This window comes from Leucopleurus acutus, assembly GCF_964270905.1.
Source record: "Leucopleurus acutus genome assembly, chromosome: 1".
Lineage (NCBI taxonomy): Eukaryota > Metazoa > Chordata > Mammalia > Artiodactyla > Delphinidae > Leucopleurus > Leucopleurus acutus.
In genome coordinates this window covers 193,854,579-193,882,340 of record NC_139142.1, presented here as the reverse complement: position 1 = coordinate 193,882,340, position 27,762 = coordinate 193,854,579, and the positions used below count along the sequence as shown (strand labels likewise).

Here is a 27,762-nt window from a genome sequence, read left to right as displayed (position 1 = left end):
GTGTTTTATTGTGCCTCCGTTAAAAGAAAGAGAAAAAAAAATCTGGCTTAGTTTTTAATATCTGCCCCTGCAGTTTGTATAACCCATATAAAATAAAAATCTATATGTTACAAAATAGGATTTCTTTTTAATATATATATTTTCCTTTTGTAAAATTATATGTATTTAAATATATTTGAAATGTTGCTATAGGTAAATTAGAATTTTTTTTTCTAATACTATGAAAAAGGCAAGAGTTTTTTTATTGTCAGCATACATTTTATATTTACTTTATCCTTTTCACTGCACCCCAGAGAACCTTTTATGATTCAGGGGCAATTTGGCACTATTCAACCCTACTACTCTGAAGTGAAAATAAAGTTTGATTTGCACACTATATTAAAAGTAAGGGAAGTATTTGTAACAATTTTAAGCTTTTCCTTAGTGATTAGAACACAGCCTTTTCTCACTAATTATTAGAGAGGTATTCTAAACTTAAGAAAGGATTTTTAAAAGGAGCAATGTTTGTTTTTGATTTTTAAACTGTACTCTACTTTGACGCCACAATACAGAAATAGACTTACTTTGGAACAAACTACAAGTACGTTTACACAGTGTGTGACAACTTAATTGTCTACCTAGAGAATTGAAACAGCTTAGTGAGCTAGGTTATTATAAATCTTGTCCAAGGCGTTCTATTTCTTCAATCAGGAAGTCAATGTCTTGGTGAGTTGCTGCGGGGTTTGAGATGACCACGCGGAAGAAATTGACCTTGTCTCCCAAGGGCTGGTAGCTCACCATTGTGGTCCCATACTCCATCATTCTGGCTTTAATCACTGGAGCCACCTGCGGAAGAGACCAGACCACGACGGTGACTGTTTCTCCCGGGGACTCTTCCTTTCATGAAAGAACCCAATACCAAGTAGCATTTTTAGTTTTTAACTGAACAGTCAGAACCATATTTGTCATCCCTTGAAGGAACTGCCTCTCACTTTTCTTGGGATCAGAGGGCTGGAGCAGTGTAACACCTTCAAGATCTCGAAGGTGCTGAAAGGAATAATCAGTGGTAGGCTATCATCAGGAGCTTGACATCTTTTTCTTTTTTGCGGTACGCGGGCCTCTCACTGTTGTGGCCTCTCCCGTTGCAGAGCACGGGTTCTGGACCCACAGGCTCAGCGGCCATGGCTCACGGGCCCAGCGGCTCCGCGGCATGTGGGATCTTCCCGGACCGGGGCACGAACTCGTGTCCCCTGAATCGGCAGGCGGACTCTCAACCACTGCGCCCCCAGGGAAGCCCTAGTTTTTTTTTGTTTTTTTTGTTTCTTAGGAGCTTGACATCTTGACTTTCTACTTAGTGTTTTGGGAGACCAAGAAGAATCTGATGTTGGTTCCAAGGCTAAAGAACTTGGCAATACAACATTTGGGGGATGGGTTTTTTTCCCCCTCATTGGAAGTAATACATGGTTCACAGACTTCACATGGTTCATCTTACCAAGATGTAAGGCTCACTATCAAGTGATGTGTGAAAATAAGCAGACTTTTGAGATCCTAACGCTATTTTCCTTCTTGAGACCCTAAAGCTTCCTAGTTTCTTTTTATTCTCCTTTTGCATTAACTCAGTTTATAAGATGTTTTGAAATATATTACCTAATAATCATGAAGAATCAGCTGAGGCAAAAAGCTGCACCCACAAGGATTTAACATTACAGAATCAGATCACAGACACGATTTTACCACATTTATGCCAGATGGATGGTTACAGCCCTTGGTCCTCTATTGTATATGAATTTAAGTTCAAACTCCAGTTCAGCACAAATGCCTTTTGTCACCAGCTCTGAGGACTCATCCAGTGCCCACCCAAATGAATCTGCAGCTCTGACAAGACCTACTTATTCAATAGCCCTTGGATGTACCACACATATTTTTACCCCTTCACACCGATCCTCAGTCTCACCATGTCACACTTGTTCTATTTGCTTAGAACTCCTTTTCACTTCCAGTTTGTATCCTATGCAGATTCCAAGGCTCCACCACAGTCCTACACCCACTAGGAAGACTTTCCTGACTTCTGCAGTCCATTAGCATATTTTCTCCAAGTTGTAAGTACAAGATCCTTATCCATAGATTCTGTCTATATTCGAATTTCCTATCATCCCCTCAGTTATAAGAAAATACACTTCATCTTTGTACTTCAACTGTAAGCTCCTGGAAGGCAGGGACAGTGTCCTTCACTTCTTTTATCAGGACAGCACTGTGTGCACACGGAGGGCTCCCTGAGTCCTTACTGACTATGAAAAGTGGCATAAGAGGAAGAGCTCCTAGGATGAGGCGTACATTTTAAATTATGTCCAGCTGTATGCAGGATCTGTCCACATATTTCACCACTGGAGTCTGTAAATATAACATTGATCTTTTAGGTTCGTTGCTGCAAATACCTAACCAGGAATGTAGATGTGAGGGAAGCTTTAGACGTATGTTAGATATTCATAGTCAGCAACTCAGTTCAATATGGGAACTATGCCTTCCATCACAGTTGTATTCATTTTAAATGAAGGATAGATTCAAATAGAATGGTGTTATAAACATGTGACTTTTGAATATCAACACTTAGATAATCATTGGTTTGCAATGAGGTTTTAATCCTCAAAGTACTCAGTGTGAAAAATCAACATGGTTCCCCATCAGGACCAATTATTTGTTAGTTATGAAAGCCAAAGCCAAAGCCAGACTTGACCTTCATGTTCATTTCACCTTCACTTCACATCCTGAACCTAATTTCCTCACCTAAAAATGAATGTGGATGATGATTCCAGCATTGAGATTTTCTGATTCTAGATGAACACATTCTTACATCCCCTTCTGCTCCTTCCTTATTCCACAAGGAGGTAACGTAAGGAGGAATGTTCCTGTTGGGTTGATCCTCTTTCACCCAAAGGATTAGCGATGTATGCAGGGCGTCAGGCTCATGCCGGGGAATAAATATAAAAAAGAATTTAAATATTTCAAGACTGGGATTAAGTTCTGAAAATGGATCTACTAGAATAATTTAGCCTAAGGACATGAAATGTATCACTCCGTGCTGTGAGGCGTGGCAAGTCAGTGTGTTCCTGGGAAGAGAAATCCCAGATTAGAAAAAGAATTCCAAATCCATGCGTCTGCAGGAATTTAAGGAAAAAGATCACATAACTGTTCCTTAGTTTTATTTGTGCACTAAATCATGCTTGCTCTTTAGCACTGACAAAACAGTGCTAACGCTTTACTCAGTGAATTAAATTCTGATTGCGTTTTCATAGGCAGTCCAAGTAAGAATACACAGGAATGGGATTAATTATTAAGGACATTCAACACCAATTTCTGAAATAAATGCAGATCAGAAGTCAAAAGACTGACGGTAACAGCCATCATCCCAAACAGGTTTTGGCAGAAAGTGAGATTGAACCCCCCCCCGCCCCCCCCAGTTCCTAAAGCTAGCTGGGTTGGCAGAAACCACAGCCATCTAAATACATATGGCTTTTGGTTGCTTCCAGAAAATGCTGCCGAACTCAAATTAGCAGGAACACGGAACATCTACTTCACTGCACGATCACTAACTACAAGTTAAGAAGGAAAAAGAGAATCTGACTTTTCTGACGAGTATGTAGCATTTTAATTTTTTTCTAGACTCTTTTTTGGGGGTCACATTCTTGGTTTTGCTGACTAAAGGAAGTCAGTTAGGAAAAAGGGGCTGCATGTTGAAGAATTCACTGAAGGCTCAATCAACAAGAGCTCTTTGGGGGATGCCTTAAGAGTTTTAGGGTACCATTGTATCCTTTGTGCCATTAGCTTTTTCAATCCTTTAGAAAATAATAACCAGGGAACTCTTCCATAATTTAAATCCACATTTGTTTCTTCCAGAGAGGGCTCAGATTAAAGCATCATGAAATAATCTCACAAAGATACCACAGAAATGTATTTCTCACCATGTGTTACAAAACCTTTTTGTTTTTACATCGTGGAAGGCTGAGAGAAATTTTGAAAAATCAAAAAGCAGAATAACCATAAATAAGATATTTGAAAACATTAAACTCTCACCAATTAAATTTCCCATTACATTTAATAACATAGGCTTTAAAAAGGTCACTTTATATATGAGGCCAATCTACTTCTTTACCAATGTACTTTTTTTTTTTTTTTTTTTTCCCCGTACGCGGGCCTCTCACTGTTGTGGCCTCTCCCACTGCAGAGCACAGGCTCGGGACGCGCAGGCTCAGCGGCCATGGCTCACGGGCCCAGCCGCTCCGCGGCATGTGGGATCTTCCCAGACCGGGGCACGAACCCGTGTCCCCTGCATCGGCAGGCGGACTCTCATCCACTGCGCCACCAGGGAAGCCCTACCAATGTACTTTTTGTAATACTTTCTATAAACTTTTATTATTGTTTATTAGTATTTTTATTGAGGTATAGTTGATTTATAATATATGTTTCAGTGATTCACAATTTTTAAAGGTTATACTCCATTTACAGTTATTATAAAATATCAGCTCTATTCCCTGTGCTGTACAATATATCCTTGTAGCTTATTATTTTATACATAGTAGTTAGTACTTCTTTACTTCCCTACCCCTATCTTGTCTCTTCTTACCAATGTACTTTTAAATCCACTGTTGACCTTCTGAAAGGCCATCAGTCAGTATAGGGCTATAAAATCTGATAGAAGAGATGCAGATAATGATCAAATATAATAAAAATTAAAATTCAAGAAGATGATGAAGAAGAAAAAGAACCAGAAATACAAGAGGTGACCAACACAGTAAGTCCCCTACATACGAACGAGTGCCATTCCGAGACCACATTTCTAAGTCCAATTTGTTCGTAAGTCCAGCAAGGTTAGCCTAGGTACCCAACTAACACAATCAGCTATATAGTACTGTACTGTAATAGGTTTATAACAGTTTTCATACAAATAATACATAAAAAACAAACACAAAAAATAAAGAAGACATGTTTAATCTTACAGTACAGTACCTTGAAAAGTATAGTAGTACCGTACGACAGCTGGCATACAGGGGCTGGCACTGAGTGAACAGGCAAGAAGAGTTACTGACTGGAGGAGGGAGAGGAGGTGGGAGATGGTGGAGCTGAAGGATCGTTAGCAATAGGAGATGGAGGGCAAGCTGCAATTTCACTCACACCTGACAATGGAATGCACGTTCACATCTTTGAAAGTTCACAACTTGAAGGTTCGTGTGTAGGGGACTCACTGTATGCCGCCTGGGACTCTTGTCTGATGAACACCTGCAGGACATCTCCTTGCCTCCTGCCTTGGTCTAATGCGTTTGTATGTGGTCCCGTCCCCATGGTGCCCCTGGCCTTCTGTGTCCACTTTGCCTCAGTGGCAGTGGGCCATCTGCACACTCACAGTCCTGACTGGAGCAGAAAATGCACCAACCAGATTCTCGTCTTTCCCTCCCTCATGAAGCTGTGGCTGGGCTCGTTTTAGTGATAACCATTTGTTACCTATATGTCTGTCTTCAAGCCAAAGTGTGCACTGGGAAGACATCTGTGATCCACTAGTAGGTTTCCTAAGTGTGTTTCCCTTCCCTATTCTGGAATATGTAAATGGCACGTTAGTTCAACAAACATTTCTCAGTGCCTATTGTATGCTGAGCCCTGTAGTGGGCAAGAGGCCACAAAGAGTAATACCATTGCCTTGTTAGGTCCAGAATTTAACTTCTCTTGTGGCCCAGAAGACTCCACATTTCCTCCTATTTTGGGCCTATGTCAGTACTGACCAAGAGAGCTTTATGTAACCACATAGATGTTTTCTGTCTGCACAATCTGATATATTAGTCTCGAGTCACAAGTTAAAATGTGTCTAATGTGACTGAGAAGTGAATTTTGAGTTGAATTTAATTTTAGTTGATTTAGATTTAAATAACTACATGTAGCTATTCTACCATATTGGACAGTGCAGATGATTTATTTCACCTTAGCGCTTTTCCCTCTGGGGTTGTGTGTGTGCGTGTGCGCGCGTGTGTGTGTAGATTTTACTGGTTCCTGGACATTGTGTTTTAAGGGTTTCGCACTTAGTAAGAAACTTTTCTGAAACTCTGAAAAACTATTGACACAAGCGAACAAAAGTTCACCTTAATATCTTATGTGTCCTAATGTTTTCATTTCTAATTCTGAATTACTGAATTGACTAAGGCTGAGGATGATTTCTCCTAAAGACATGCACGTCTGTCATAAGGATGACATGCACGTCTGTCATAAGGATGACATGCACGTGAAAGGTCCATTACATACACCGAGGTACAGATCAGAGGAGCTCGCGTCCTTACCTTAGAGAGGCGGCTCATTCTCTCTTCATTGTTGTCTAGAACACGCAAACTCGGAGGTACATACCAGAAGCAGACGTTTGTGTGCTGAGGCTACGAAAAGGAAAGTAAGATTCACGCTCAGCCCAAACTGGCAAGTTTGAAAATTCCAAGGACATTTCAAATCTATTCTGCAGCTTCCGGATACAGTCCTGCTTTTCACATTTGTAATCACCTTTGGAGTGCCTGATTTTCACACCATTATACAGAGTCATTTTTTGTGAGTTTGATTTTTACCCTCTCACCCCTGCTTCTCCTTTGTAATGGTCCCACTTACGTGGACAGTACATTCGTAACATCAAAAAATACTAGTGATAAGAATTGGAATGGGCTAAACTTTGGAGGATTGTAGAAATCAGAATACATACCTTTCCATCAAACACCATTTCATAACCTTCTCGGTTTTTGATGATATTGTATAAATACTCCGCCAGCTCCAAACACTTATCAATATGTGCTTCAAACCCAGTGGTCCCCTAAGTGAGAGAAGAAGAAGAAGGCTTAGCAGGCTGAGAAAGGTGGGCGAGCTCTCAGGTGAGATGCGGGGACGAATCTCTCTGGACTCTGGTGGCCTTTCTGCCCCTTCGGTCTCAGCTCTGCGCCAGCACTTTCCTGACATTAGACTGTGTTACTAGAGGCTTTCCTGGCAATTATCTCTCCTCTAATGCTCTCCCCGTCAGGTGCTTTTGTTCCCTTTCGCCATCACCGCTCTCCGTGGCACAATCCCTTTCTTTCCGGGCCTCCATTCCCCAGGCAATTATTTTGATTACTCGAGGGGAAAATTTGCCTCTGCCGCTCAGAGGAGTAATTATGGAAGTCATTAATGACCGGAGGGCTGGCTATCCTTTTCTTGTGGATAAGAAGCATCATCAGAGACACATCCCACCGCCAGGATGCCTGCTTAGTCCCTGCCCATCAGGTAAATTTGTCATTTCCAGACCCCACTTCTGTTCACCAGTGTACCCCCCATTATAGAACGAATAGGGCAGGTGCTCAATGAGTATCTGTTGGGCGAACGGATGACAGTCTCTTGAGGGGCACACAGATGCTTTGTTAGCCCGTCATTCTGCAAAGCTTATTAGACTTCTCCTTTGGGGATAAATGGCCCATCTGTCTGTAATGGGTGAACATGATCACAGAGGTCTTTTAGCTTCCAGCTCTTGGAAGCCCAGGATCTGGACTTGGGAAAAACAACACAACAGCCTTGGACTGGAACTATTTAACTGACAACAGGGCACACTAGGGGATTACTTTTCAACACGGCTTTACGCCTAACTCCTTTGGTATTTGTGGAGTGCTCGGGGGAAGCTTAGAGAAACAGCTAATGCTCATCCCAGGAGCTTAGAACAGGCCTACCAGTGACTAATCCAAGCTGGCGTCTAGAGGAAGCAATTGTAATACAGATGAGATGGGCGCACTTTCCTGTTAACACAGTCCCATCGTCCCAGCCAAAGGGGGGAGGGGGGGGGGGTCTGGCAGAGCCAGTGACTTGTAACCTCTGAAACGTGTTTAAGAACAAGCTGCATTAAAGAGGTCTGATGCGCTCAGAAATTCATTTCTTTGGAGACCACCACCCTTGCTGACTGGTTCCTGTTGACTCCAAGGACCCAGCTGGTGCCTGACCGTTCAGGCCAGCACCCCTGCACTCCAGGAGTCTGTGAGTGCCAAGGATTTAGGATTGGTTTGGGCCGACCTGGCAGTTTGGGTCCACTTGGGATGGACCTTAGGTAAGAGGGAGGGGAGTTGATTGTTCTCCAAACTGGATCCTTTGGACCAGCCTAGAGTTGGATTTCATCTCGCATGGACCTGATCCAGTTTATGTCCAGGACCAGTATGACTCTGACCTTGTCCAACCATATGGCCTTGGCTAACCTCTCTGGTCACATGGGAATGACGGTGCCTGTCTGATTTCCCACACAGAGATGTAGCAAGGTGAAATGAACGCTCTGAAAATGAGTGTGATTGTATTGCAAAGGGAGTGGGGTTACCACGGACGGGATGGGAGCCCTCCAGCCTTTGCTAGTCTGGGACTTCACTCTGGAGACGCTCAGGCGTACTCTGACTGCCCCCTCAGACGAAGGCTAAAGAGGTACAGGGGGAGCGACGCAGGAGCTCCGATGTGCCCTTTGAAGCCTGGGGCTCCTCTTTTCAAATGGGGTATTTATGGGAAAAAGATCTATATTTTATTTTCAAGGTTTTGCAGGTTTTTAGGAGATTCTCCAAAATTCATTCGTTTATCAAATGCTTGTTGAATCATTATATACCACACAGCTCTTCTTATGAAAATGACAAAGACACATATAAAACCTTATCAGGCATCACATCGCCGTGACCTGAGTCGCTGTGACGGAAGCTGAAGCTTCAGAGGAGCACTTGTGGGTGGAAGGCTGGATCCCAGCATCAGGCTACACTGAAGGAGCTTTGGGAGAAAGATGTCTTATCTTATCCCTCACCCCCACACACCCAGGATGGGTTTAGAGGCACCCACTCAGGCCCTCTCACTTCTCATCTGGATGGCAGCACCCTCATTTTCCTTCAGTCAACTGAGACTCCCTACTAGCTCAAAATACGCCCTTTAGCCCCTGCCTGACCTTCCTCCTGGGATGTCCTTTTCCCAGCTCTGCTGGTCAAAATCCTAGTTATTCTACCATCCTGCTCACGACCCATCTCGAAGATCACCTCTTGATAAATCGTTCTTGGCTTCCAAACTAGGACTGAACTCTCCCTTCTTTAACTCTTCAAGGTGTGTCTGTGTTTCCTTTATAACCAGTTGTGTTCTGTCCTTTGTGATGGTCATTGGAGCGCTTCTCTTTCCTGCCTGGAGAACTGAAGCCCCCGGGCCCATTCAGCGCCAGGCACAGTAACAGATGCTCAGTATCTGCTTATTAAAATAAATTAATATCTTAGAGAGAAAGGGAACGTTCAGTCACTCAGCAAAGAGTGCCAGGCATTCCCCTTAATAGCTTTCTCCTGTTATTTTTTTTCCCTCAGCCATTTGCCAACCCCTCTGTTATCTACATTTTAATTACAGAGGCCAATCATAGAAAACTATAAGGAAATCTGACAATTTGCATAATCATATACAAACACGAAGATTTACGGTAAAAACTCAATAGTTACATATTAAGCCATCACTGCAGGCCTAAAAGAGGGGACTCCTTTTAAGATTTTGGGGGGTTTTTTTTTATGTCTACCCGTGAGTTTTAACCACTGAGGTTAAAGTCCTAGGATTCTCTAATAAAATTCAGACAAAATAAACGGTCTACCCAATAAGAACAGAGTTGAGGGCAGACACAGTGTCTTTGCCAGTGCAAGGCTTACAGATCATACCACCATCCAGAACACCTCCCAGCATCCCACATCAGGAGGCTCAATATTTTCTTTTTTGCATTAATCTGCTCCAGTCAAGTTGCCTTGGATTTAACATGATGGCCGTCTTCAGTGCATTTAGCTCCATTTTCTATCAACCGGTGAAAGAACTGTAATTTATACTTAGGTCAATATTTTTCATGTGGTTTATCTTACTAAGGAGAAAATGCGGATTCACTGGAACATTGTATTCTCCAGGTGTATCTGATAACAGAGGGTTTGCTGATTAATGCCGCATTCCTCCTCATTACAGCAAGTCCCCTAGAAACGAACACGTTCTGTTCCGAGAGTGCATTCATAAGTCCAATCTGTCCTTAAGTCCAACAAGGTTAGCCTAGGTACCCAACTAACTCAATCGGCTATAGAGTACTGTACTGTAAAAGGTTTATAATACTTTTAACAAATAATACATAAGAAACAAACACAGAAAATAGTACTGTAAAGTACACAAAAGCACAACCACTTGTAGAGGATGCACGCACGTGACAAGGTACACCAGACACGTGAACTAACTTACGTGATTGGACATGTGAAGGCACGTTCGCATCTTTGAAAGTTTGCACCTTGAAGGTTCGTATGTAGAGGACTTACTGTACTGCTTTGGCAGATGCAAAATAGAATGACATGGCCAACTCTCTTACGGCTCTCCTTAGGAGTGGGTACTTCTCCTGCCCTGTCTGGCATTACTACAGGGCTAGGGGTGTTGGATTGTAATTATCCTCACCCTTGATGTGGACTGTAGGGCTGAGCTTATTACTTTAATAATTATTATCACTTCATTTTTTAAAAAGGCAGCTTTAAGTTGAAAGACAATGAACGTTTTTCCCGTTTAGCTGTCTAGACACTTAAGGGTTTGCGTAAGGAATTAAAAAAATACGTGTCCACGTCTTCTAAGTAACTCAAATTCTCACTTGTAATTCTTCACTGTCATCTATTTCTGCATTTTAAGCATAAATAATGTCTCGACTTTCATTAATTACCAAGTTATCAGTGTGTCTTCATTTTTGTTCACACCTTATATATGAATGTTAGAAAATGAATTATTCCTTTACACAAGCATGATGTACATGAAATAATTACTTTAAAATATTTTAAATTCTGGATGATGATAATGTATAATATTAAACTATTTTTCGATGCAAAAAAAAAAATGTGTCCATAAGTTACGCAGCCACTGTGATTTTTCTCTTTCTCTCTCTCTCGTTGCCCCCTCTTCTGGTGCCTGTATTTCAGCCCCTTAGAAACTGGATCCTTTGCCTTTATGTCAAGCTTCATTTGGTCCTGCTGTTTAATTCACACCTGACGTCCTCCGAGTGATTTCTCTGAGAACCAGCCGGCTGCACCACACTGGCAGGGAGGTTTCCGATGGAAAAGCAGCAGCAGGAACCGATGAACAATGTCAGAAACATTTTTGTATAAATATAGCTAATGATCATCATTTTAATAAAAACACCAGGGGAACAAGAGACAAAAGAGTGATACCGGACAATGTTTAGAGACCAAGCTCGCTTCAACGTACTAGCCGATATCTACCTTTGTCATTTTACAATTCCCACAAATCAATGAAATGAAAAACCTGCTCGTTTTAAAACAGCCTGAGAGGGCTTCCCTGGTGGCGCAGTGGTTGGGAGTCCGCCTGCTGATGCAGGGGACACGGGTTCGTGCCCCGGTCCGGGAAGATCCCACATGCCGCGGAGCGGCTGGGCCCGTGAGCCACGGCCGCTGAGCCTGCGCGTCCGGAGCCTGTGCTCCACGACGGCAGAGGCCACAGCAGTGAGAGGCCCGCGTACCGCAAAAAAAAAAAAAAAAAAAAAAAAAACCAGCCTGAGAGTACACCAATAATCTACGTTCTCGATTGATTTATTTTTGCCAAATGAAAGTGTTATTGCCTACCGCATGAGTCTTGCCTTGGGCGGTGGGGACCAGATACCTATCCTTGTCAGGCTCTCAACTTTCAAAAGAGGAAAGGGAAGGGGTCCCCTGCCCAGCTCAAGGGATTTGACCTCGCTCATCACCCACCTTTATGGGGCAGTAACTCACCTTGGGCCTCACTCCAGGTAGCTGTCTGATCCTTAGCAATACTTAGAGAAAACTCAGCCGGGGCAAATACCATCATGGAGGCTTGTTTGAAGACCATGTAGTCTAGCCATCCTCGGAAACCATCTAAGAGTTATTTGTGCATTGAGCAAAAGGCATGTGTCCATATCATAGTTTTTAAGACAGTCTTTCTAGTTAAACTGCCCTTTTCCAGGATGGGTTTAAAGAAGATTCCATAGGATAGTTGCTGACTGCATTGTTTCACTCCCAAGCCCCCTCTTTTTCTTGTTAGCCACCCGCCTCTCTGAACTGTTTGAGTCGATTCAGTTTGCTTTGAACACTTTTATAAACACCGGCATATGGACTGGGTGCTGTGGACGTGGGCCATACCTCTTTACACAGACCTGAGGAAGGACCCATTTGGTGGTCTCATGCAGCAGACCAAGTTATTTGCTTGTTCCTATGGTGCTGAACCTGTTACCTCTTTGTGTAGGCTACTTAGAGAGCTGAGAGCCAAATTCGTGGACCATTTCCCAAACACACAGGACCTCGGGGCATGCCAGCTTCCCTCTCATCTCTGCCTTTGTCAGGTTTCTCTCACGTACTATGTTAGCAGTTGGATTTTTCTAGCAGTTGGGTTTTTCCAGTGTCCCCGCTGGCTCTGGCCGTTGCCTCCCATGGGAGATTAATGAAACCAGGTGGAAGGTCACTGATTTGTGACATGTAAGTTAGGAATCTGGCCAAAATGAAAAATAGAATCTTTGACCCTTCCAGCCTGCTTACATTTAACTGCACACATATGCTCTTTGAAAGCTATAATTAGGTCCAGCCAGTGGCGCACACCATTAGTTACAGAGTTCCGTTTCTGAAAGAGGGGTGATCATCTACCGTTAAATTCTGAGGTAAACAGAGAAACTGAACCAAAAGAGGTCACTAGGTAGTTCCAGAGTTTTTGAAAAAGGCTTTATAACTAGAGGTCACCCTGTGAAATGTCAAAAATAAACTACCGTGCTGGGTTTTTTCTTTTTCCTTTTTACTCTCCAAACAAAAAGACTGCATTTAACCTGCCCAACGGATCAATCACTGGGTAAAAAACAAGAGCTGGAACAGGAACAACAATGAAGCACTTCTTAGGGATCCAGAGGTTCTGCCGTACAAAGCAACATGTATTGGTGTTCTAGATGAGCGAGCATCAGAAGCAATTAGGTTTAAAAGAAAGAAAACACTCAATGGGTTTTCTTATATTCTTGTCCATGTAGATAACTAGAGCTAGGATTCAAGACACTTAATTTTGGGTAAATAATTTTCAATTTGCAAATCAATTTTTAACATGTCATCATAAGGGTCACCAGATATAGTGTCTGTTTTTAGTCGACATTCAGCCGATCCCAGCGTGCTCACCTTTGCTCTCCACATTAGCCAGAGTTTAAAAACATCAACGTGACGCCCACACTGTAAGGCCTTATCTCCAGTGTCGTAGGACAGGTCGTAGTGTTTATCTTGCTGAAAGAGGTAGGAGGCCTGCATCTGGTTGCAACTCTGCATCAATCCCTAGAAGAGAAGAGAAAACTTAGGAAACTCTACTGACTTTATTAGGTATTCTATTAGATTTACATTGTGATGGAAACTATTAATTAAAAAAAAATAAAAGAAAGAGGCACTGAATATCCTGGAGAAAGAATCAAATGAGAAAAAAAAATGAGGCCAATATCTCGACAGGATGGGCTGTTGTGATAGGTCAAGTCTATAGGATAAATGGCTAAGGGTCAGCTGTCACCAGAGGTTAACAACAGGGCATATATGTACTTTTACTCTCCTTTTTAAGAGAAGGCATTTATCTTTTTTAAAATTTGTTGATTATTTGACTTAAGATTTACAATACCCTTTATGTGGCTGGTTATTAATAATTCCCATCTTACAGATGAGACTGAATCTCAAAAACTTTATGTAAGCTGCTCTGCAAATTACACCTAGAAATGGAACAGTTGGGATGTAAATCCAGGTCAGGCGAATTTCAGTGAGAAGGCATTTATTTTTTAAAAAGTCAATCAGAGTATAATGTTCATTGGGAGAATATCCTGATGTTGTGGTTTTGTTGTAAGCAAACTATTTTGGAAACTCTTGGGTTTTGTAAAATATTATTGGTGTGATTCTTCTACTGTTTCGTTCATATTTAGTTCAAGTACTTTATCATTTAGCTATAAGGGTTTGAGTTCTTTATGGATATCATAGTTTTTAAGACAGTTCATTGCTATCGTTTTTATAAGCTAAAATCTAAAAAAATAAAGACATTGCTACTCTGGGGTCTTCAACAGGGAATCTTTCAGATGTCACACTCCTCTCTCAAGAGTGGTTAAAGCTTGAGCACTGTGGGTTTTTGTTTTTTTGTGTGTGTGGTACGCGGGCCTCTCACTGTCGTGGCCTCTCCCGTTGAGGAGCACAGGCTCCGGACGCGCAGGCTCAGCGGCCATGGCTCACGGGCCCAGCCGCTCCGCGGCATGTGGGATCTTCCCGGACCGGGGTACGAACCCGTGTCCCCTGCATCGGCAGGCGGACCCTCAACCACTGCGCCACCAGGGAAGCCCGAGCACTGTGTTTTCATACTCATTTGCTAATGGTAGTTACAGTAGAAAGTTTCATTGTCAATTACCATTAATTTGCCCTTGCACCACGAGTTTACTATGGAAAATGGGTGGCAAAGTGATTGAACTATTCCAAAGACCAGTGAATGAATCATGTTCTCTGACTAAAACAGCATCATTACTCTCCTCACCACATTGCAATTTGTCTCGAACCACAGGAAGCCTTTGACGCTTTGGTTATCCACAGTGTGATTGTGATGTTACAGAAACTTTGGCATTTACTTTTTTCTTTCGTGACTCACGACAAGAGAAGAAAAGACTAAACTGTGATCACTTCGTTGAAGTGAGAGCCCTTTTTAAAAGTTCTCCAAACTAAAACAGAAGGCAACTAAAATTTGATCTAGGTCCTGAAAGACCAGACCGAGTGTCCAGATGGTAGACAACAGAACTGGGCTCAGTCTTGTAGTCTGGCCTTCTTATTCAGTGGAATTCATCAAGTAATTTTTTCTTGAGACTAGTAGAAATTCAATACAATGTAATTGTAATAGAGCAGTAGAACGACATTGAATTGGACTCGAAGACCAACGAGACTGAAAATTGCAATTGGTGCATGTATTTTGTTTCACGGTCACAGAAACTTAGCACCATTTTCCCCCAGCCATGCGAGCTCGTGCTTAGGTGCCATCAGTCCTAAGAGAGACCGCTCAGGGAGTGCAGAATCATGGACAGACCAGACCAGCTTCTACTGGGATAGGAAAAGCAACGCAAAGCACATGACCTCTAGAAGGTGGGACAGCGCCAGCCTCATTGTACAAAAGGATAAGTAAAAGTCACATAAAGGTGAGACAGTGTCCTGATTCTGAGCCATTATATCCTAACCTATTTAAAATACGTGAATAGCTGCTGGTTGTGAAACAGTTGCCGTCAAAGAAATTCTCCTGGTCAAGTAAACTTTGGAAACTATCATAAATACCTTCGTTTTAGATATTTATAATATATATCAGCAACTGAAGGCTCTGATATGCCCTGAAGTAATGAAACTTGTTTTTAACTCTTTAAGCTAATATATCCCACGCTTTTTGAAAACCGAGAACTCTCTTAACACAGAGTACTTAATACCATCTTATAGCATTCCTTCCCCTCCCCTTTTTTTTTTGGCTACACCACAAGGCATGCGGGATCTTAGTTCCCCAAACAGGGATCAAACCCATGCACCCTGCAGTGGAAGCACCGAGTCTTAACCACTGGACCTCCAGGGAAGTTCCTTTTCCTTCCCCTTCTATCTCTCTGTCCTCTTACTAATAAGTGTTTGCCCAATGTCCATTCAGTCACCTCCTCTGATGATGAATTTATTCCTACATAAGTAATTCATTACCGGTTGGGCAGCTTAATTTTCAGAAAAGCATTCCTTTTACTGATCCCAAGTCAGACCTCAAATCATGGTAATTCGGATTTTACCATCAAAGCTGTAGCACCCAGTGTTACTAGCCCAGCTCCCTGGAGCGTCAAGCAAAAACGAATCTCCCACTTGAGTCATTTATGCTGCAAAGGCTGCCTTCCTCTCGGCCCTTTACATTAAATTTTTTTAGACGAAACATCTTTAGTTCCTTCAACCACCTCTCCTCCATGTGAACTAAGGTTCCTCACTGTTCGAGCTCTAGCTTGACGGGGTTCCCTATACGATTTGACCTAAGCAAACCACTCCAGGTGTGGTTTAACCAAAGGACAGCGGGGAACTGCCACCTGCCTCGTCCTGAAGCTCCACCTCTTCTATCCCATGACTATTTTTTGAATGGTATTTCTCTGTTGATCCTGCAGAGTACAACCTAATGTCCTATGCCTTTTTCACAAGTACAACAATTTAGCCATTCATGGAACACGCCTGTCTCGTCTTGTCAAAATACAACCATCCTATATTTGGACAGAAAAGCAGGTCCTTACAATTATCCTAATTAACAATCTCCCCTTTTTGTGGATGCGGCTCACTGTTCCAGCCTGTAAGATCATGCTGGTTTTGTCACTACACACATTTACTCTATACAACCCCACCTATGGACCGGGCCACGAGTCAGGAAAGACATACCTCTTCTCTAACCAGGAGAGCAGAGCACTGCAAAGGGACGCCCATCATCTTATGTGGATTCCATGTCACAGAGTTGGCCCTAAAGGAAAGAAATCACGTTAAGAGGGTGGCACCCGTGACGGGCACAGAGGACCCTGTGATGGGCAACAGAGCTCGAGGTTCTTGGCACTGTTGCTCAGACTCCAGCATGACATTAATTTACAAAACGAGAAGTGGACTCTTCAATCTACAACTTTTTCTTTGTCTGCAGAGACAGTAGGTGAGGGCTAGTATGTCCATTCAGCCTCCATGGTGGTCTGAGGACCTCTCTGAGTGACTGAGATCATCCAGTCCAGGGTCCCTCCTGCGGTCACCACGGAGCAGGGCACCAGGCAGGGGCCCTCATGTGCCTCCAGTGTCCCTGCTTCTGACACAACAGCCCTGCTCTGGAGCTCAGAGCAATGGCTCATGACACAGCTGAACTTTGTTCTTTCCCAACCTAGTTCCTCCTTCTTCCCATTCAGTCAATTACCAAATGTCTCAAATGTGTCCTTTCGTAACAGCTTCTAGCTCATCCCCTGCTTCCATCTCTTGTCTCATCCAGAGATATCCTTCTGGACCGCGGGGGAGATGAGCTACGGCTCCTACAGCAGCTTTCAATCTATTTTGTCCCAACATACTTGATAAATAGAATGCTCTCCCGTCAGTAACAGCGATCCTCAGCTCAGGGGTTTATGCTATTTGCAAAGCCTAACCATAGTCCTGGTACAGAGTCCTTTAATAATAAGTATTATTATTATTATTTTAATCTGGATATATTGTCTTAACTGATGCTTGGTTTCCATTTCATCCTCCACCCGGTACCATAGTTATTTTCTAGCTCTGTTTACGGCCCTCTCCTCTTTCCTTTTGCCTCCGGCCTAAATTCCAAACTGCGGGGTATGGCTCACGTGTCCACACAGGTGACCCCAGGCCACGGGGCCAGTCTTGAGTCCTGTCAGTTTGCCGTACCACTTTCCATCACACCAGAGTACGTTTTGTTCTCAGAAAATTCTATGCTCATGCTCCTGGGTCTCCTAGGGCTATTTCCTCTTCCTAGAATGTCATCTCCCGTTGCTTCACTTGGTTAAATCCCACTTATTCTTTAAGGTCGATCAAGTATGGTCTCTGCAGCCTTCTTCAACTCCCCGCTGTGCTCTTCCAACCCCTTCCTCCCCCAGCTCCCGGGAAAGCAGCTGCTCTCTTCACAGGAGTCTCTGCGCATGTCTTCTGAGAGACGGAGAATCCTTGAGGAAGAGCCTCGGGAACGCGACCTTGGCATAAACAGACGCACGGGAGGAAGGAAAGTAGTAGGACCATCCGTGGCCGCTGTCTCCGGGGCGCTGCACGTTGCTGGCCCTCTCCCGGCTGAGCAACAGACCGGGGTTCACCCTGTTCCCGGCACTCAAGGTGTGAGAACCTTGGGAAGAAATGAGGTGCTGGGAAAGATCCCATTCATCCAGTTGATGAATGGCGGTCATCGCTGGCCAGTCAGAGAACACTTACTGGCCTGGGGATCTTATCTGAATAGATGAATAGTCCAGCTCATTGTCTGGTCTTTCTTTAGCTTTGACACTGGCTGTCAGATGTGTTGGAATCAGGGAAAGAAGCGAAGGCAGTGCATGGCCAGATGGCTACACCCCTGCATGGTGGACTAAAAGACTTCAGGAGTAATAATTTTTAAAAAACAAACAAAAAACTGATATTGAAAAGCTCCTTCTAGGAAAACTTCTCCTTGCTCTTTAGAATAACCCGGGAGTCAAGAAACCTGGGCTCTGAGCTGTAGGAAAATAGTGGTTAAGGGAGGGGAGCTCGAGTTTGTATTCAGCTTCTATCACTTCCTAGCTGTGCGACCTTAAGCAGGTTACTTAACCTCTCTGTGCCTTGATTTCCTTGTGTCTAAAAGGAGAATAATGGTACATTGTTTGGGTTAAGGGCTTATAACTGTGTCCAACGCAGAGTAAACATCAAATAAGGTTGGCTCTTGCTACTGATTTCAACTCTATCATTCACGAGCTTTGTGACGCTGGGCACACATACACTGTCGTTCTGTACATTCTATAATATTCTATAGCTAGATGCCTGATCCCGATGAAACGCAGCTTTCTCGGTAATGGCACCCGATGGAGAAGAAGACAGCTGTTCTCCACGGCTCTGACCGAGGGTGTTTATTTCTCTGCAGCGGCCCATTTGTCTTTCTAGACGAGAAGCTGACAAGACTCACACCGACCGGTCACTGAATTCTCTCAGAGGGGCTGCATCATAAAGGCGCAAAAAGACGCACAGAGTGATTCAAAGACGGGGCATTCGTTCACTGGAGAAATGTTAGCCATCTGGGAAGAACAGCCTCGGGTTCATTTCAAAATGCTTTGCCGTGGGATTCAGTCCTCTGTGATTTTCCGTAAGCTGGAGAGAGCTGAGCCCCTAGGGCCGTTTTGAGACATGTCCCAGGGCCCTCGTTGGCACCTCAAACTCAGAAGATCCCAAGTGAACTCATTAACTTGCTCCCTTCCCATCCTTCAGATCTGCTCTCTCTCCTCTATCCTGGACCTCGATTCCTTGCACCCGTTTCCTCCCAAGCGTCCAGCTCCCAAACCTTAGTGTCTGGGTTTCATTCTCTTTTTTTCCCTCTACTGATATCACCCCTTGCAGGTTTTTTTTTTAATTCTGTATAAAGCACTTTATTCTGTAGTACTTTGGTGCTAGATTTTGTGTGTGTGTGTATGAGAATCATTTGGAAAATTTTCAGTATTCACACACTAACTACGTGTACTATGTATTTACCATTGACAGGCACTGCTCTAATTGATTCAGATGGATTAATTTATCTAATCCATACAACAGTAACCCTGTGAGGTACATACTGTAATTGTACCAGTTTTAAAGATGGAGAGACACCTTGCCCAAGGGTACCCAACCAGCAAGTGGGATTCAAGCCATTGCCTGTCTACACAGGGTCCTTGCTCTAACCATGACCTAAAGCCACAGGTATTCACTCAAAACCCTGGAGAGTCTGCAGTGTTTCCTTGGGATGTGACTGGTATATGCATATTGAAAAAGTTCCCCAGGCAGTTTGACATATGCAACAAGCTAAAGCCAGCTCAATCAAAGACGTATCCAAAAAAAATGTCCCTCACGCTTTTCAACATGATATACAAAACTGTAAAATCTGTCAAAGAGGAAACTCTCTGGAATTTCCTAAAATATTAGAAAGTACAGCAAGGCATAAAAAAAAAAAAAAGCATTAGATGCAAATCGTGCTTCAGCATTTGTAACACCTGGTGTTCTTAGTGTAACTGGAGTGCGACTTTTCTATACACACACACAAGATATTCCAGAAGCAAGTGAAGGAAGCAGAAGCAGCGGTCCTTCAAATTACACTGAAGAGCCCGTCTCTGATAACGCATCCTGCCCCTGATAACGCAGCTCTCCTGGGTTCACGTCCTCCTTTCCCTCGCTGCTGCTGCGGCTGCTCCGGTTCCCACCCTCAGCATCTCTCCCCTCCGCTGCCTCCTGCACCTGGACCTCTGTGATGCCCAGCAGGGTCTAGCCAGTCCTGGCCTCCTTCTCCTCTTGAATTCAGAGGAGCCCTTCCCAAGCGCAGGTAACGCCACTCCTCTCGTCGGACCCGCACTATGGCTGCCAGGGCAGGGCCTTTCCAGGTTTTCTCCCCAACCTGAGAAACAGAACGCTCTCCATGCGTAATAATGGCTCACACAGCAGTGACGCTCAGCTCGGGGATTTACGGTGATCTGGACTTGGCTCTGCGGCCAGGCCCCGCGCTGAGACTCACCGGGCAGGACTTCTTTTGGGCCCTCCGCGAGCTCCCTGGTCACTGCCACGAATCCATCTCAGTCTCCAACCAGCTGTCTGAACTGTCACCAAGGATCCGCTCAAACCTCCGTGCCCCTGCTCTTTCACCTTCACGCCCTTGTTCCACTTCTGCCTGAGGAGGCTCCACTGCCCACCCCTGGGGGAAGACCTCCCCTCCTCTAGCAGCCCTGGTTAGGAGAATGATCGGTCTCTTGAGCCTTTACTTCCTCTGCCTTGCATTGTAATCCATGGTTGGCTGCGGTCTCCCTGCCAGACTCTAAGCCCTTTGAAGACAGGGTTCGTGTCGTACTTGACTTTGTGCCCGCGCCGTGCCTTGCGATGTGGCTTGCCTATGACAGAGGTCCGGGAACTGAGTTTCAGGGGTGGGAGTGAGGGTAATAACTGGTAATTCGGCAGAATCTGTGCTGGAACCTTCAGCTTGGCCAGAAAGTCTTGAGAGTGGACCACAGCAACGGGTTCTTCCAGATACACAGCAGCCCGCTGCCAGGAGGGATTAAAGAAGGGGCCCTGACGGTACCCAGAAACATGCTCTGGAGTGCCAGGGCTCCGGGCACTCTCTCAGCCACAGCATCCCTAAATAGCTTGACACTGTTTTCAGGGAAGAAAGGTGCTTTCTGAGAACTGGGTTGGCTCTCGAAGGGGATGCCAGGCAGGGCTCCGGGTGCTTGTGCCATTTTGTTATGAGGACGGTACTCTGGGATCCCTGTGACCACTGGTCCACCTCTGGATTTGGCGACAGGAATCGATCACAGATTTCCTCCACTTCAGAGAGAGTCCTAGTGCTTGGAGAAACGTAACATCTCAAGTAAGGCAAATTTCTTTCCTAAACGTGTGTCCACGCACATTATGGCTGGGGGTGTCCCGTGGCCTTACAATCTTATCCACCAAAGAAAGTGTGCCTGTCGCTGACGAGTCACTGAGATGGATTCTCTCAGATCAACGGATGGCTGAGGGGGTTCGGCTCAAACCCCCCGACCAAGGCTCGAACTCGTGCCCCCTGCAGTGGAAGCTCGGAGTCCTAATCACTGGACCGCCAGGGAAGGGCCGACGGTCCCTCGTTTTTAAAAAAGACTACCTGTTTGGCTATTCCACTTAGTAGATTTACTTACAACACAGTTTCAAGAATTGCGGCAATTAGAGAGGACGCTATGTCCCATGACGAAAGTTCTAAGCTTTGCTCTCAAAAGTCTTTAGTCTTTAGTCCAAAAGCACATGGGTGTTTATCTTTCCAAGGCCCCGGGTAGGTGAGTTAGCGAGCTTTCAGGTAATCACTGGTCGAGGGGGCTCCACGGCTGGCCGTCGGCACTTGGAGTCACAGCTGGTGTGAAAGGTACAGTAACAGCCTCTCACTTTTTGGGCTGCTCAATTTAAAGGGACTCAAAGACGAGAAGGTTCTGTGTCCGGGCCCTTCTCTCGATAGCACGTCAATTGAATTCTTGTTCTGATCCTCTGAACGGGCACCTTCTGAATGGCTCTCTCTTCTTCATTCTCTCTCACTGTTTAGCTCACTGCCTCGTCCTTAAGCTTCTGGTTTCAGGCGGATCTTCATGAAAAAAAGGAATTCAGCCCAATGGACCAGAAGCAGAGACCTAAAGCTGGCTCCCTCTGGGAAGGGGCCGTGCCTGTCCTCACCCACTCACACCTGAACTGACACCTGCAGTCAGAGGGCAGGCAGCAGACTCAGAGACACAACCCTGCCGACCCGGGCCTGGGCTGGCCTGTCCGGCCTTCTTTCCGCTACTGCGGCAGAGTGCCGCAGACTTTGCCTCTGCCCCCCTTCCGCAGCCGCGGCTTCTCTACATGTGGGTGGGCCTGGATGTCACACAGCACACCCTGCCATTCATTCTGGCCCGGCTGCCCTGCCTGCCCCGTGCTCCCAGATGCTTCTGAGCTCCACCAGCCTCTCTTCTCGCCTTGGGACAGAAATTGTGCCAAGATGTCCAGAGGCAGAGCCAGTGGGAAACTCTTCCTGGGCAGCATCTGGCTACTGGGCAGGGCACAGTGGGCGATGGGCAGCCCTGGTTGAATCCAGGCTTTCTCAGTTGCCCGGAGTGTCAGAGCTCACCACTGTCCTTGACCTGCCATGTTGTGCGCGGAGGACCAGGAACTCTGAGCTCCCTCTGCACGTGGGTCAGAACTAAAGGCCGAGGCTGATTTTGCCTTCCGTGTCTCTTTTCCTTTTTCCTTTGGCCCTGAGTAGGCTTTACGCTAATCAAAAATTATTTCCTTTGTATTTTGCGGCTTTTCTCAATGGTCTACTGGTTAGTCTCTGAATAAAAGGTGCTTTGCAGCATCTAACAGAGCTACACCAGAAAAATTATTATGGGGATGAAACTATCACATGATGTTATCACAAGCAGGTTTCACTTTAAGTAAAGAGGCCATGTTAAACCCCAAACTCCTCTTTCAACGCTGATAAATTACAATGTGCTTATTTGCTTCACAAAATTATTTACTGGTTTCTTTAAAACAGCGGATATTATCCTTTCATGAAACATGAAAGCTGTATATCTCCCTAGAAAACAGTGGACGGCCTGAAGTTTTAAACAGTTTTGGTAGTTGGTTCAGAGATCCCAGGAAGGTCATTCCTGAGTCCTCTGGCCAACCATGGAGGCCAGTTAGAAACATTCCACTTGGGTCACTTGGTATGGGATTTAATTTCTTCGTTGTCTACACACAATATTCATGCATACATGAGCACATAAGGCACACAGGCACTGCACAGAATGGGCTCATCTGTACACCAACAGTTCTTGGAAATTGGGTGTAATTTGCTTTTCACATTCAGCTTTCACACTTTAGGTTGTTAGCAAGAAAAATGTGTGTACCTCTCCACGCCGCTCAGTTTCCACTTGTGTTTCCGGGACATCAGTAATCCCCCACCCCAAGCTGCCTGGAAAAGGGAGAGCATACAAAAAAAAAGGCAGTGTTTTTAATTGCCTGGATTTCTAGAGTTTGGTGTCTTCCGGAACAGCAAGCATTGCATAGGGTGAAAGGTACAGCCTCAACCCCAGGTAACTTGGAGACTGGCCACTAGACTTCCAAAGGTTAAATTGGGGGGCTATTCTAAGGTCTCAGGCTCCACCTCAGATTTCTATGGATGTAAGGGGCCAAACATTTCCTCAGTCTGCATGAGAAGGAGAGAGATCCTCCCCCAACCCATCACCACCACTCAGTCTTAGTGAAGCTCATAATCTCAGAACTAGAAGCCCTAGTATCTCCACAGTTTAGAGTAGATAAGATGGGCTGGGACCCTTTAAACTGCTTTCAAGTTGCAAGGAAAACTCTTTTTGACAAGTCTGCATGATTCCAGGGGGAGGAGACACCTTCCAAGCCTATTTTACTGATGTGTAATTTTGGATAAGATAAACCAAAAGCCAAAACAAAACTAACAGCCAAAAAAAAAAAAAAAAAAAAAAAAGCAAGCAGGCGAGATTTGTATCAGCCAATTAGTTGAGCAATAAAGAACTTTGTTCTCAAGTTTGAAGATTTGAATTGGTGTAATGATCTCCTTCAAAGATAAGATGTAAAGATGGAGATTCATCGGAAAATGTTAACATTCTTTGGGTGTAAAAATAATCCTGGCATAATTTTAAAGAAAAAAACTGGGTATAATTGCATTCTTTTCTCTGTTGTAATTTCAGTCCTTTTACACTTTGAAAAATTATCCAATTTTCCAAATGTGTAATATTTTAAGATTTTTTTCCAGTTTAATTATAGAATTATAAACAGTAAGGATAATGAGTGGTAAATTTGATATGTTTCAAAGAAAGCTAATACAACTGGTTCTTCTATTTTAAGTAGAAACTCTGGAGGAGAGCCCACTGCATCTGCTGGCTCGGGACACACATTGCTGCTTTCAAGGCTGTCAGGATAATCCTCTCCCCGAATCAGCTAGTGAGGTTTCATAGGCTGTCCAGTTCCAAGACCCAGGTCACTGATGGTACTGGGGTCTGTCAACCGTTTCTCAGTGTCTTCATGTGTGAAATAAAGGGGTCTCTGGTAGGCTGAAGAACAACTCACACTGTGAATCAGGGAAGGAAAAGAAGACTGGAAACTGCGACGCAGGATAACTCTGGGGTAATGGAAATGTACCTAACTTAGCCTCTGGAGGTTTTCTGCTCATTAAGAAAGAGGGATTAATTTGGTCTGAATGCTTACTATAAAGCCAAAATGATCTACTCAAAACGGTCTACTCTATAACATAAGCCTCTTGCACCAGAATGTAAATCAACTTAGGCTTCCTGCTTCGAGAAAGTCTCACAATGGAAAACACATCAGCTGAACCAAGCATCGTGCTTAGAGATGATCTGGCACTGATTCCTTATCTCACGGTGGGTCCTAAACAGTTGGCAGAGAGCAGCTGATCTTGGAGCCACACTTGGAGTCATACCAGTCTAAACTTTAATCCCTTTAATCTGTCCTTCTAAAAGTTGACATTTTGTTTCATTTGGAAATGTTTTGATGGGTGCATCTCCATTATTTTTTGGTGTGACTAACCCTGCAGTCAAAACATCTCATATATAGTTTATCTTACTAGCTGACCAAGATAACAAATTGGAAATTTGGATTCATATTTCCTAGCAAGCTGTCAAGTCCGCTTTCCTCTTTGATTATACTCGTCTCTGACTTGAGCTGAATTTTTTCATCCACTGGATTTCCTATATAAATGCAACTCCTATTTACTCTTTGGACCATTCTCATAGGGAAGTAAGCTTTGCATGTGTGTGACTGTGTGTGTGTGTACACAGGCCATATTCCTCCTTGGACATTATGGTCCAATGAATTGAGAACTAAGTGCGCAGCTCAGGTCCTGGTCATAGAAATAAGAATATTATCCTGTTGGGAAAGTTAAGGCATCATCAGCCTCAGACTGCTTCCAGCGAATGTTATGTCCTGTGCGAGTTGTGTACTACTTTGTCTCTGCGATTTTTAAAAGCTTAACTATCACCATCCTGAAAATAAACTCCTAAAGTAAAAAAATAGAGAGAATACATTTCATTCCATGAGCTCCAGGTGAAAAAACGTGCAAGGACATTTTAGTGGCAGTCCCTATGGGATACTTACATCCACGTGCATCCAGACCTTATACTTTTTGCAAATGTCAGCAACAGCTAACAGGGGATCGAATGCTCCATACACGGTGGTCCCAGCCGTGGCACTCACAAGGAAAGGGACAAATCCCTGTGCAAATGAGAGAGCCCCAAATATTGTAAAATGGGGGGGGGGGTCAAAGGATCCTTTTAAAAAGCTGATTAAAAAAAGACAGTGGCCATTCTCCTCCTATCATACACGTCTGCATTTTTGGAACCATCAGGAGGGTTAACAACACCTTGGAGCCTAGTAGGAATGATGTTCGTTTTCCAGGGTCTAGGTTCTCCAGGCCATTCTGTTGGCCCTGCCAGTTGCCTTATGAGAATAGACTTCTGGTTCTCAGAAGAGGCTACACTGGACTCAGAGGTGAGTAAGCTTCGTGGTGCCCACAAACCACTGATGTATTCCAGGGAGACTTTCTGCCCTTCCCTACCCCACGCCCGATTGCTTTTCTAATCTTCCTTTTTCATAACAGGGCCCCTGAACGTACTAAATCTTCCAGAGTGAGCAGTCCAGAGGACAAAGGGAAGAACTCTGACCAGCCCATTATTCCTATTAAGAGTCTTAGAGGAGAGGATTCACTTGGGGCTAAACAGTAAGCCATGACTTTTATCTGTCTAAGCTGGCTCAGTCTGTCTGGCCGTGGCTAAATGAAAATTGATAGAAATACCAGGCCACTGCTGAAAGATGGCCCAAGAATGCCTCAAATTCATGATGGAACCTGACGTTACAGCGTCAGTCTTTAGGTGGCAGCAAAGGTTTATGTGACTAGAAGTGGTTCCAGTACCGGAACAAGGGGAAAGGATGCGGCTGCCACTTTGTAGGGGGGAAAAGGGCATATGAAAATTAATAATTATTCCTGAGATCCTAATAGTACAATTCATGTGTTATATCGTTGAACTAGGAACTGTAGATTAGATCTACTAAAAGCTCTGGCCTGTGAACCATCCAGGGATGTAAATGACTTCCTAGAGCTTTGTAGGAATTTTTAGCAGGTCTTCAGAAATTGTCACTTCTGAAAAAAAGTACCGAATTGCTTCCTGAAAAATAAGGTGTTTGAGGGGCCAACACACCAGCATGTGTCTAGGCAGGAAATGTTGGCTCTTTTCAAATAACCACACACAGTAACTCCCATATGCTACATTAGCTTCCTGGGATTTTCTGCTTGTGAATACGGTCCTTCCGATGTGTCTGTTTAGTGCCAATTCTCATCACATGGGAAGAAAAATCCTTTGGAAACTGTTACAGTACCACTGTCTATGGTATTTATTCAGTAACTTAGACCTTTTCAAAGCAGAGCCTATCACTCAGAGAAATAAGTAATGACAATGCAAAATTCCATATTCTCTTTTAAAAATAAAACAAAAATGTGTTCTCTACTGGATGGAAACAGAAATACATACCATCAGCTTGTTACGGGCTGGATAAAGATCCCTTCAAAAACTTACTTTTTGTTTGGCTTCAAGGATCCTTCTCTCAAGATCAGATGGGATCATTTTCCCCCTGAAAGGAAAATAAGTACATCAAGTTTGCTTTGAATAATTTCCTTTGTCGTCTCTACAAGGAGCCACAGGAGGGTAGAAGTCCAACCTTAAATCATTGATAATAATGATCAGTTAGAACAACTCCTCGGTTGTTTCCAGAAAGAAAGGCATTTCCTCCCTGAATGATGCTGGACTGTAATTTCTGACACGTTTAGGAGATGCCCGACCCCACTGTCCACATGTCTCTCCACTCTGCACACAGCCTGCTTTTTAGGTCATTTCTTAATTTGATTAAAACAAACCTGCTTTGGAGCAAGACTTTTGGCAATGAGAGCAGAGTTCAGAAGAAGATTTGCATTCCAAATCTTCCAGTGAATGGACCTGCAATTTCACACAGAGACGAAACGCCAAGAAGAGAAAATCCACTCTGAATCATTTGGATGAAGATATTGTCAAAAGCTACCTAATTACATTCCAAGGGCTAAAAGCACAAAGGAGGCCAAGAACTCATGGACTCAAATGTGAAAGAGGCAGACAGGCATTGGAGAAAGAAGCATCCTTTCATCTCTGAAATGTTTCTTTCCTAAAATAGAAACACAGGTAGTACTTTGCTTACTATAAAACCTCACTATTATAATAATCAAAGGAGTTGATTTCTACAAGAAGTTAGATGTGGCTAGATGTGTGATCTTAGCCAAGTTACTGAATTTCCCTGTGCGTATTATTATGATCCCTGGAACGCAGTGATAATAATATTACTTATGGAGTTATGAGGATTAAATGAGTTAATAAATGCAAAAAAAATTTTTAAAGCGCTTGGCATATGGGAAGTATTCCATAAATGTTAGCTTTTATTGTTGAGATTGTCATTATGCATTATGACATTCCTACCCCAAGATTTTGGGGAAAAAAACCAGGCAGAGGAC

General features: G+C 43.9%; 1 protein-coding gene across 1 annotated transcript in view; it reads right to left on the bottom strand.

The window, feature by feature from the left end:
* Positions 1-651: 651 nt before the first annotated feature.
* Positions 652-27,762, bottom strand: part of GAD2 (glutamate decarboxylase 2) — a gene marked incomplete at both ends in the record, with an annotated part of 65,698 nt that continues 38,587 nt past the window's right edge. The window contains 8 exons of the mRNA XM_082834669.1: positions 652-825; positions 6,300-6,389; positions 6,704-6,811; positions 13,143-13,292; positions 16,407-16,485; positions 23,087-23,151; positions 25,326-25,442; positions 26,801-26,855. Of these exons, the coding sequence (XP_082690795.1) occupies positions 652-825; positions 6,300-6,389; positions 6,704-6,811; positions 13,143-13,292; positions 16,407-16,485; positions 23,087-23,151; positions 25,326-25,442; positions 26,801-26,855 (838 nt within the window). The remainder of the gene's footprint in view (positions 826-6,299; positions 6,390-6,703; positions 6,812-13,142; positions 13,293-16,406; positions 16,486-23,086; positions 23,152-25,325; positions 25,443-26,800; positions 26,856-27,762) is intronic.